Source organism: Schistocerca piceifrons, chromosome 1 (assembly GCF_021461385.2).
Source record: "Schistocerca piceifrons isolate TAMUIC-IGC-003096 chromosome 1, iqSchPice1.1, whole genome shotgun sequence".
Taxonomy (NCBI): domain Eukaryota; kingdom Metazoa; phylum Arthropoda; class Insecta; order Orthoptera; family Acrididae; genus Schistocerca; species Schistocerca piceifrons.
The window spans coordinates 182910994-182923780 of NC_060138.1; the positions used below are offsets into that span (position 1 = coordinate 182910994).

The 12787-nt window shown below is 43.7% G+C and overlaps 1 protein-coding gene across 3 annotated transcripts in view; it reads right to left on the reverse strand.

Annotated features, from left to right (window-relative positions):
• Window positions 1–7591: 7591 nt before the first annotated feature.
• Window positions 7592–12787, reverse strand: part of LOC124784099 (inversin-like) — a 97734-nt gene continuing 92538 nt past the window's right edge. For all 3 annotated transcript variants that reach the window (XM_047254073.1, XM_047254074.1, XM_047254075.1), the window contains one exon: window positions 7592–9799. In XM_047254073.1, the coding sequence (XP_047110029.1) occupies window positions 8014–9799 (1786 nt within the window). In that variant the 3' untranslated portion in view covers window positions 7592–8013. The remainder of the gene's footprint in view (window positions 9800–12787) is intronic.

Below are 12787 nucleotides of genomic sequence, written 5' to 3' on the forward strand. Positions count from 1 at the left end.
CATAGTAACATGTTTTATATGCGCCAGCTGTCAAATCACAACTTGTGTATTGATACGGGAAATTCTGAAGTCAAATGTATGTAGGGCGAAGGAATTGAAGGCCGTGGAGGTAACGCTATTGCATCATGTCTTTTAAAGGTTGTGTCAAATCGATAGACACCTAAGCGCCAGCTGGAAATATGATGTGTAAACTACGCTGGTCAGAATAAGAACAAGATGGTGCTGCACGTTCTAATGTATCTAGTAGTGAGAAGCTACTATTATTCTATTGAACTGAAGTCTCTGACCTCTGGGCAACCTAACACACCTTGTGATCCAGATGTTTGGTGTTATTGAGAAACTAAAACGCATTTGCAGAGCCTTGGAGCCAGAAGAACTTCACAGAGTAGTGAGATCTTCGCAGTTACATAACCCATTCCAGATGGTGACAACGGCAAAATCTGATTTCTTTTATGTCTCCCGTGCCTGTGATGAGTTTATGAACACATCATTACAGCTTACTAACAAATGGCGAATCAACGTGTGTGTGACAGATTTACCACAAATTAAAACAAAGAAAACCTTCAATGAAATGGAAGCATCATACTATTTTCAAGAAGGGAAAATATGAAGAATTCGACAACATACACGCCCTCAACAATGAGACACATGTAATATATATCAGTGATGCCAAGAAAAAACATTTATTGGCTATGTTTGATTACCTAAGATTCAAAATATCATCAGTTCTACAAGGACATCTGCTCTTCCTAACTTTTTATTGTTGTGTATAACAATGCTTTCAATAACTTTTGTTGATATCTTTAGTCATTATTATTCAAAACACATAACTAAACTGACTGTACCTAAAAATTAGAAGAAATAAAGCATTTCCGAAGTCCCAGTTACAGTTCCTTAACTCCCGAAAAATTTACTTTTTGGCACTTACATCATTTTCCATGTCAGCTCTTCAAATGTCTTACAGTTTGTGGTAATTAGTTTTGAATGGAATGAATCCCATGGTCCCCGCCTGGTGTGTGTTCCACTTTCATTTGACTGCCTCTCTTTCACTGCCCAGCAATATGGCCATTACAATGACATGTAAAATACTTCACTGGTATTGACTTAGTACGTGGTGCATTTTGACCTAATGGGTCGCACTGTGTGCACCTAACTAGCTACACAATAATTCTCTAGTAATGCTGGACAATTTTGACAAATCAGCCGGTTCATCTGACTTCGTTCCCGTGATAGTTCCACCCTGAACCCATCTCCATTGCACATGGAAGTAGGAGAACACAAACAAAAAATTTAGTAAACAAACCCCACTGTAACTCCCAATACTAATAAGTAAGGCTGTGAAACGATACTGGGTCCAGTTGATTCCACTACACCAAAATGTAGAGGTCCAGGGTGCATCACCTCTGCAGTGGCAGAACTGAGTTAAGGCAGTTGGTTGTAGTCTGGATGATGATCGGTAGATGCTCAAGTAAGATCATTAACAGTGACACATGCCATAGACCAGACTCGTCCAAACTGTGCCCCTGGTGCGCTAGCGCCTGCAATCGCCCATCGCCCGAGGCCAGCGCCCCAGGCGTTTTCGTGTATGTTGCTGCAGTGGCCGAGCCGTGTCATTTAGCTGACCGTGCGGTACGCCCGTCGCGACCCGCCATGTCTCTGTATGCGAGCTTCGTACGGAAGACAGACCGCCGCGCCAGCACCGGTCGAAATCATTGATCCGACAGAAAGCCGTTAGTCAACAGACGTAAGGCTACAGCGGATCGAGATGGATGGTCAACAGCAGCAGACAAAAAAGGAGGAGCGGCGCGTCCGCACTAGTTAAACCCGAGAGAAATTAACTTCTTTTGTACTGCTGTCGAAAATCATGCCAAATGTTTAGTACGTCGTCGGAACCTCACGTATTCAAAAAAAAGTACTCGACCGAACGGCACTTTAATACCTGTCACAAACATCAGTTTGAAAATTTGTCTCGAGAGGTACACCAGTCAAAGCATGAACTGAAAGAAAAGTTCAGGCAGCGTTACAGTGAAGTGTTTCCTATCGTTATGACTCTTTATTATTTATAAAGATAAGTAAAACTAATTTATAAGCGGATATGTCACTTAGCAATGTGCCAGTTATAGAATATCAGACTGTCAGCAACAAGGAACATTTCTTTTCGGTTAATGTTTATGTTTGGATTGCATTAAATCGCGTCGCACATACGTAAGGGGAAGTTTCAGGTGCGTTATTTTTTGCCACTTTCTGAAAAGCCGTCATAAACGTTCTCTCTGAGAGTAAAGAGTCATTAAGAGTCATTCTTTTTTTCGTGTATTTGTGTTTTGATGGATGGGAAAACATATACTGTAGTTTGATCTATGTTTTCAATTAATTAAAACGCAAATATTCCAATAGATAAAAATTTATTTTGCTACCACATTTCGCTGTCCTTGCTAGCGTCTATGACCGGTTTTCAGAGGAACTGGGACAAAACGCACTTAAAACCAATCGTTTTTTGTTAGTTCTTTATTCGTGTTTTAATGAATGAAACAATTGTTACAATGATAAAAGTGTTTCAAAACCAGGATTGTGCAAAATTAATTCTTAGGTTTTTTGGTGTGATGGGTGCAGGAAACAGTTGGGCAAAGTTTGCCCGCAAGCTACAAATGCTCGCTGAGAATTGCAAAAAGCAGGAAAACCCCTTGCGTCTGGGAATCTTATCAAGGACTGCCTGATCGACTCGGCGGCTTGTATTTGTCCAACAGACCTCACGGAGGTGAAAAAAAAAAAACTCTTTCGCCTTAAACTGTTGATCACCGAGTCGAAGACATGGCCTCAGATATGAAGCAGCAATTAATGGAGACAGCGGCAAACTTCGTTTCATTTTCTATCGCTCTTGAAGAGTCCACGGACGTTGCGGACATATCTCAGCTACTCACATTCATTCGAGGTGTCGACGACAATCTGCGTGTCACCGAAGAATTTTTCTAGGTATGAAAAACGTGTTCGAGTCAATGGGTTTAAAATGGGAACGCCTGACCAGTGTAACAACGGATGGAGCCCCTGTGCTACGAGGGCTACGCATAGCCTCCTGAGTTACGTCAGGTCAAAAATGGCTGAAGTCAGCTGTTCCCTATTCTCGGCAATCGATTATCTGATACACCAGGAAGCACTTTGTGCAAATTGTCAACATAAAAAATGTTATGGACGCAGTTGTTCGAACGGTTGTCTTCGTTCGCATGCACTCACACATCACCAATTCAAAGAATTTCTGGATGATATCGAAGCAGAATACCCAGACATCCCCTACCACACAGAAATAAGCTGGTTGAACAGAGGGAAGGTGCTTCATCGGTTTTTCTCCTGGAGTGACTAAAAACATTTTTGGAAATGAAAAGACGTCCACAACAATTACTTCGTGATCATAAGTGGACGGTGAATTTGGCTTTTTTTGAATCACCTAACTGGTTATTTAAATACTTTTAACGTTTCACTCCATGGCGAAAATCACTCTGTTGTTGATCCAGTGCAGACGATTGAAGCATTTCAAAAAACAACTTGTTTTGTGGAAAAACAGTTGCGCGAGGAGAATTGCGGCCACTTCCCTGCATTAGACAGCGTTAACGAAGATGTGGATTTTTCAGATTATGTTCAAATCATTTGGGAATTACAAGAAGAGTTTGAAAGCAGATTTTTTGCAGATAAGTGTGCTTCAACCGGTGTTAGATATATTTGTTCGCCGGTTTTCCCTTCGGGCAAAGGACGTCTCACGAGTGTTTTCAGCTAGAACTGATTGATCTGCAGTGCGATATCCGCCTGAAGGACCGCTTTACTATGTGTAAAACTTTGGATGACTTTTACTGCTGTTTTCCACGAGAGACGTATCCTCTTTTGCACAAGAACGTGACCACAGTTGTCTCAATGTTTGGTGTCACTAATATATGTGAGCGCTTTTTCTACCTTTTGAAGCTTGCTAAAACTAAGTACCCTTCACTGCTTAGCGATAAAAATTTGACTTATTCTTCCAGGTTAGCAGTCTCCTAGCATATTGTACCAAACCTAAACAAAATCATTTTCTCGAAAAAGAAAAAAGTGTAAAATGTTAATTGGCTTCTTTAACAATGTCGACTTTAAGGATTAAAGGTCTTTTTAACCTTAATTCTGTTTATTTAAGTTTTCAAACTTGTCCAATTAAAATTTTTGCTTACAAAACAGCAAATTAAGGATCCGATATCTAAACTCTGAAAAGGGATACAAAAAGCTGTAGCACAAAGTACAACAGAAAACATTTACTTGTAACTACTAACAGTAAGAATGAGACTCTATATGCCTTACATAAAATTATTTTTAAAATATATTTATGACACTAGTTCATTTTAGAAATTTATGTATCTTTCAGAAGACGCCTACTGTACATATGACGAGCGTGCGTGTGCATTACTAATCTTTGTCATGCGCTCCGCAGCTATTTCTCTCGCTCCTATGCAGACACTAGCGACATACGGTCGCGGACGGCGCGCTGTGCCGGCCGCCGTGGCCGTGCGGTTCTAGGCGCTTCAGTCCGGAACCGCGCGACCGCTACGGGCGCAGGTTCGAATCCTGCCTCGGGCATGGATGTATGTGATGTCCTTGGGTTAGTTAGGTTTAAGTAGTTCTAAGTTCTAGGCGACTCATGACCTCAGATGTTAAGTCCCATAGTGCTCAGCGCCATTTGAACCATTTTTGAACGGCGCGCTGGACTACACTGCCTTACGCCCGAGGAGCGCGGCCGAGCCCGCTGGGCTCATTTCTTGGATGATCCTGTCATAGACGAACAAACTACAACACTTTCCAAGACGCTCTGCCATGGAAGCATCCTCCTGGGCGTGTGCAAAAGGCTGTGGGTGGTAAAGTGCCGATGCAGCAAGTGGCCTGCAACCTGGTGTGATACTAGCAGCTCAGCAGGAACAGCCATGCAGTTAGTTCTCAGCAACGGAGTCCAACTTTGTGAGTAGAGGCATAGAACAACAATATGTGGTCACGCAGCGGGTTCGCCCTCATAACCAACAACTGCCCTCCAGAGCAGAAGCCTGGCAGCAAGTGGAATCAGACTCCTAGGTGGATAGCTCGCTTGAAGGCACTACATCACGAGCCAGCGGTAGGCCCGCAGTTGGTGAAAGCCAAGTCTTTTGTGGCCGCTTGTAGAATCAAGTGTCCACTTGGACTTGCGTAGAGCTCTCCTTGTAGGTGGTGGCTGCCAGACTGCTATTCCTTTGACTAAAAATGAACGTTATACAGGGTGTTAAAAAAAAGGTACGGCCAGACTTTCAGGAAACATTCCTCACACACAAAGAAACAAAATATGTTATGTGGACATTGTGTCTGGAAACGCTTTCTTTCCATGTTAGAGCTAATTTTTTACTTCTCTTCAAATCACATTAATCGTGGAATGGAAACATACAGCAACAGAACGAACCAGCGTGACTTCAAGCACTTCGTTACAGGAAATGTTCAAAATGTCCTCAGTTAGCGAGGATACATGCACCCACCCTCCGTCGCATGGAATCCCTGATGCGCTGATGCAGCCATGGAGAATGGCGTATTGTATCACAGCCGTCCACAATACGAGCACGAAGAGTCTCTACATTTGGTACTGGAGCTGCGTAGACAAGAGCTTTCAAATGCCCCCATAAATGAAAGTCAAGAGGGTTGAGGTCAGGAGAGCGTGGAGACCATGGAATTGGTCCGCCTCTACCAATCCATCGGTCACCGAATCTGTTGTTGAGAAGCGTACGAACACTTCGACTGATATGTGCAGGAGCTCCATCGTGCATGAACCACATGTTGTGTCGTTCTTCTAAAGGCACATGTTCTAGCAGCACAGGTAGAGTACCCCGTATGAAATCATGATAACGTGCTCCATTGAGCGTAGGTGGAAGAGCATGGGGCCCCATCAAGACATGCCTGCCCAAACGTTCACAGAAAATCTGTGTTGATGACGTGATTGCACAATTGCGTGCGGATTCTCGTCAGCCCACACATGTTGATTGTGAAAATTTACAATTTGATCACGCTGGAATGAAGGCTCATCCGTAAAGAGAACATTTGCACTGAAATGAGGATTGACACATTGTTGGATGAACCATTCGCAGAAGTGTACCCGTGGAGACCAATCAGCTGCTGATAGTGCCTGCACACTCTGTACATGGTACGGAAACAACTGGTTCTCCCGTAGCACTCTCCATACAATGACGTGGTCAACGTTATCTTGTACAGCAGCCACTTCTCTGACGTTGACATTAGGGTTATCGTCAATTGCACGAAGAACTGCCTCGTCCTTTGCAAGTGTCCTCGTCGTTCTAGGTCTTCCCCAGTCGCGAGTCATAGGCTGGAATGTTCCGTGCTCCGTAAGACGCCTATCAATTGCTTCGAACGTCTTCCTGTCGGGACACCTTCGTTCTGGAAATCTGTCTCGATACAAACGTACCGCGCCACGGCTATTGCCCCGTGCTAATCCATACATCAAATGGGGATCTGCCAACTCCGCATTTGTAAACATTGCACTGACTGCAAAACCACGTTCGTGATGAACACTAACCTGTTGATGCTACGTACTGATGTGCTTGATGTAGTACTGTAGAGCAATGAGTCGCATGTCAACACAAGCACCGAAGTCAACATTATCTTCCTTCAATTGGGCCATCTGGCGGTGAATTGAGGAAGTACAGTACATACTGACGAAACTAAAATGAGCTCTAACATGGAAATTAAGCGTTTCCAGACATGTCCACATAGCATCTTTTCTTTATTTGTGTGTGAGAAATGTTTCCTGAAAGTTTGGCCGTACCTTTTTGTAACACCCTGTATAATGGCTCAGTGCACATTGATTTTGCTACTGCACTGGGGTCTGCTCAAATAGGCCGCAAGTCTGCATGTGAAATAATCGAGCTGCCTAGACTGTGTTGTATTTGCATTTTTGCTGTGTCGATATTATTTACACTCCTCACCCCTCTACTTGGTGACAAACATGGCGTTACCATCCTAACACTTTGACAGCCATGCCCCTACATCAGTAGTTATCTCTGGTGTAACTTCTGTCCCTCTGTCTTGAACTGCTTCTTTGGCTTCTTGCATCAGCCAAGGATTATGTTTTAATTTTACACATCTGCACCAATAATTTATTTGCAACACGACATAGCTATGAGTACAATGTAGCAAGCATCTGAAAAAAAAAGTTACCAACTCCCAAAAGAAGCGAAATCAGACATTACGAAATAATCTCATATTAATACAAGCACGAAGTGCCAAACCCAAGATAGAATCCACTGAAAGAATTCATACATAAATCCTTGCAAAGGATATTGTTCACTACTTCCAGAGATGACAGGTACATACAAATCGATAAACATAGATTTGAAAACATGTACATTACTGTAACAGACCAAACAAGAAATATGAAGTGAATGAATGGTTGGAAGTTTACTGTGGCGCTCATTCCAAAGACTGGTTAGATAGAGCTCTCCAAATGTCTGTTTTCCAGCTTACTATATTAGCTTTATTGTTAATGGTTATTGGCACTGAAGCTGTAGTGTTCGGGTAGAGCAGGTAGTCTTTTATTAAGGCAATAATAAGATAATGGTAAACAATTTAATTTATTATCACACAAATATATTTAACATTTACAACAGTAAAAAACGACAGTCTTCAAACCTTTTACTGAAGGCACACATTGAAGCAATAATGTTCCGATCTTGATGGCATCGTCCACCTAATCTGTGCAACAGGGCAGTAGGAAAAAGAGCAAGATTCAACAATACTGGATGAGCAATTGAACAGGAGGTAAAGAGAGGGCCATTAAAAGGTTACCTGACATGTACAACCTGACAACTTAAGTGTTTGTACTAAATACAAACTATTTTATGTTCAAATTCTCAGCAAAACATTACATCATACAGCCAAAAACAGAATCTGATAAACTCTGCAGCTTTTCGATGAGAAAATGATCGACAAGAAGGTCATAACACTTAAAAAATAAGGCCACTGTGCTACTAGTATTTATAGTTGTGGCCTTGGAGGTGGTTTAGGTTTTGGAGGTGGTACAGGCTTCGGCGATTGGGTAGTTCCAGCGTCGACAGAAGCGAGTTTTTCTTGCAAATACCTTAATTCATCCAAGAAAGTGCCGCCACTTCTATTTCCCTGGCGATTTATCTGCTCGGTGGAACCATAGGCCTCACGCCTTTGTAAGTTTCTTGTTCCAGTATTTGGAACCGTATTCTGGGGCACATATCTTTCGTCACTTGGGTGTTTCTGTCTATCTTTGCTGAAAGGATGCTTCATTTTGGCGTCCTCACCTGCTGTGTAAATTATAGTATTTTGAACCATATTCTGGGGCACATGTCCCTCGCCACTTGGGTGTTTTTGTCTATCTTTGCTGACAGCATGCTTCATTTTGGTGTCCTCACCTACTGGGTAAGTGACGTGTTCCTTTCTCCTAGTATCACTGGAGCTACTTTGGTTATTATATTCCCTTTTGGCCTCCCCCTCCTTTGCATGGTGAGGACGATGGCGTTGACGGCGGTGATGTTCCCCCTGCTGTACATACCCAGCATTTTGTGCTCTATCTGAGGACGGCTTATATTCTCGAGTGTGCTCAGGTTTTCCTTCCTGTGACTGTACATGTCCACCACCCCTCGAACCTGATTTGTGACCTCTGAAATTGCCACGCCCTCTTCCACGATATTTTCCTCTCTGGTAACGTCCACGGTTTTGATTACCATACTGCCCAATGTTTGTTTCTACAGAAAGCAAAGGTGGTGGTTTATTATAAGCAGGGAATCCTACTGAAGCAGTTTCTGATGAATAATTTTCCTCCTCGAAGTCACTGCCATTATCAGAGTATATCTGCCCACTTATTTCCGATTCAGATTGGAAACTGTATTCACTGCCCTCCACTTCATCATAATATAACTGGGAATCATCTCCTTGTACATCTTCAGAGTGAGGCACATTAGAACGCAGCTCAGTGTTGGTTTCCTCAGCCGGTGGTGCGGCCAAATTCTGGCCAGTTTCCCTCTGACGTCTGTGTTGCTTAGTTTCTTCCACCTTTTTAGCTGCAGCAGCTTTAACGGATGCAGCAGCCGCAGCCTCCTCCTGCTGCTTCTGAACGTAGTCTGAGGCTCGTTTAGCTGGTGTCCTACCAGCGCTGTCCAAAGCTTCTACATCAGCTCCGTAATTCACCAGATGTGTCACCATATCTGAGTGCCCGCGCTCTGCTGCTAGATGGAGCGGAGTTTCATCCTGATGCGTTCTGACTCCTGGTTGGATACCAGCTTCGAGTAGCATCCTTAGAGAGCGGACGGTTCCTTTGTTGGCAGCCCAGTGCAGCGCTGTCCAGCCTGCATTTGTCGTCATGTGCAAGTCTGCGCCAGCATTCAGTAGCAGCTGGACACAGTGGTGGTTAGAGCTAGAGGCAGCCTCGTGCAGTGGCGAGCAACCGTTGGCGCTCTCAACGTCTGGAGTCAGGCCCTCCGCCAAGAGGATCCGGATACCGGAGGCTGAGCCGCCACTGGCTGCATAGTGAAGAGCGGTTCTGCCGTCAATATCCCTGGCCTGGGCGTTGGCCCCCGCCTTGAGCAGCAGCATCAGCACGTGGGCATCGCAGTGGGCAGCTGCTTCATGCAAGGGGGTCACACCCCGACCATCACTGGCATTCACATCGATCGGGTAGTCTAGGAGGCACCGCACAGCCACTGACGATCCAGACTGTGCTGCCACATGAAGAAGGGTGCGGCTCATCTCCAGCTTTGTGTGAACCAAATCTGGGTTCTCTGATAGCGCGAACCTGAAGCATAAAACAATAGTTCATCAGACCATGTTGAACAACTTGAGAACTGAAATTTAGGAGACACATTTCACACTCCTTTCAAATTAGGAAAGATATGTGACAAGGCGGGTGGGCTTTCATCTGCACTGTGTTTTTGAGAAAGCTATTTGTGAATGGCTTGAAACTGGAGTACTATTAGAAAGCAAAAGCAAGCATTTTTTCCCCTTCGTTCTTCATACACCGAACAAACAGGTAAAAGCAGCAGAGAGGCACCACCAACTCTTGTTTGAGAAAACTTAATCCCCAATGGACAACAAAGCAGTCCTGTCATATCACATACCTCCCCCAGCTACGACAAAGCAGACAGCTTAGTTCCGTCGTTGAAAGTGGCGCCATAGGTTTAGTTTCTTCGATTCGTATGTTTTTTAGTAGATCAGGCGTTCACTTGAGTAAAATAAATCTCTTGCTAAGGATTCATCTGTCATTCAAAAAATAATAAATAAGAAGTCAATATGCTCTCTCTTATTCTGCGGCTGTCTTGTAGAGCGTCCTCGTGTTTACAAATGATAGAAGCAGCAATTATGTGCAAGTTTCTATCACAGTTGTGCAGCCTACATCACTGAGAATCGAAATCATTTGCAATTACGAAGCAGAATCGGAAAGTAAGGCACAACAATTTTTTTCATCCCTGGCATTGCAGCAGGAATGTTGAATTTCACGACGATCTAGGTTGGATTTTGAGCTAAAGAGATTATTTTGTATTCATGTGCAGCTCTAGTGAGAAACGCCTGAACCACGAAACAACCATGAAGCGCATGTTACTGTCGTCAACTTCGAAAGAGCAGTGGGCTAAACGGCATAAACCAAGTGAAATGCATAGAGGCAGATGTGGCGTGTAAAGAGACGAGTGCATGGAGTGTAGCGATGTCTCTAGGTGGCGTGCATACTACCAAGAGTGTCGTGTCAACCTTAGTGATTCGCCGCGAACCGTGAGGCAGGAAACAGCTGTAACTCCAGAGGATGTCAGAGCCAATGAGGCAGAAATTTTGAACGCCCGGTCTGTGCAACTGTGAAAGTTATTGCAGCAGTTCAACATGTCTTATGGTGCGATGCACAATACTGTTCATGGCATGTTGATGTTTCGTTAAGTTAGTGCTCGATGGATGCCTAGGAACCTGACAGGCAAGTACATGGGCCAGCGAATGACGACAACCTTGGATCACTTAAGCGCGTTACGCCGCAGAAGGACATGACTTTCAGAAAGGAATCGTCACTGGTGGTGAGTGTGGAAGTACCACTACATGTCCGAAACCAAGCCGGCCTATATGGAGTAGAAACATGCTGGTTCCCTAGTATGAAAAAAAAAAAAAAAATCAAAGTGACTCAATCTGTTACGAAAATGCTTGCGACGGTGTTCTGGAATAAGCAAGGTGTGTTACTGGTGGACTTCTCTGAACACTGGACCACTATGAATGTTGCAACCTACATTAATACTTTGGTTAAGTTACGTCGTGCCCTTCATGACAAACACCACAACATTAATGCTGACGGCGTCAAAGATCTTCCTGAAAATGCTCCCCCCCTCCCCGTTGCTCCTCCTGTTCGTAGTAAAATCACTAAATTTGGGTGGGAGATGCTCCAACATCCACCACACAGTCCGGACCTTACACCGTCGGACTTTCATCTCTTTGGTCTCATGTAGAAATTCCTGGCTGGCCAATGCTTTGCGACGTCAGTGGTCCACTGATAGCTGTAGTCCAACCAAATGGTCTCCTGCGAACAGGACATATTGAAACTGGTGCCACGATGCGAGAAATGTGTTTACAACGTTGGTGGCTATGTAGAAAAATAGGAAGAAATGTTCATTGCGATTTTTTTTTGTTATGTTACCTATTAATCTTTTTGGTAATAAGATTACTGTGCGTTACTTTCCAATCTTCCTCTATCACAGCGGGACAGTATGGTAACTTGTGGTGTATCACCTTAACAAAGAAGATTATACCAAACTATCAAAACACAGTTCGGGACAGATTCGTGAAACCATTCGCCTGTTCTTTATACTGAAATGCAAAGCTTTACACAGCATAACCGGCAAAGAAACGGACTGACAAATAACATGTGCCCCTACTGTACTGTACAGGAAACGAAAGATGAGATACGAACTGTACTGACTTTTGCTTGACGTATACCAATCTCTGTCTTCCTCTACAGTTTTTGCCCTCTACAGCTCCCTCTAATACCATGGAAGTCATTCCCTCATGCCTTAGCAGATGTCCTATCATCCTGTCCCTTCTCCTTATCAGTGTTTTCCACATGCTCCTTTCCTCTCAGATTCTGCGTAGAACCTCCTCATTCCTTACCTTATCAGTCCACCTAATTTTCAACATTCGTCTATAGCACCACATCTTAAATGCTTCGATTCTCTTCTGTTCCGGTTTTCCCACAGTCCATGTTTCACTACCATACAATGCTGTACTCCAGACGTACATCCTCAGAAATTTCTTCCTCAAATTAAGGCCGGTATTTGATATTAGTAGACTTCTCTTGGCCAGAAACGCCTTTTTTGCATGGCGAGTCTGCTTTTGATGTCCTCCTTGCTCCGTCCGTCATTGGTTATTTTACTGCCTAGGTAGCAGAATTCCTTAACTTCATTGACTTCGTGACCATCAATCCTGATGTTAAGTTTCTCGCTGTTCTCATTTCTACTACTTCTCATTACCTTCGCCTTTCTCCGATTTACTCGGAAACCATACTGTGTACTCATTAGACTGTTCATTCCGTTCAGCAGATCATTTAATTCTTCTTCCCTTTCACTCAGGATAGCAATGTCATCAGCGAATCGTATCATTGATATCCTTTCACCTTGTATTTTAATTCCACTCCTGAACCTTTCTTTTATTTCCATCATTACTTCCTCGATGTACAGATTGAAGAGTAGGGACGAAAGGCTACAGCCTTGTCTTACACCCTTCTTAATACGAGCACTTCGTTCTTGACCGTCCACTC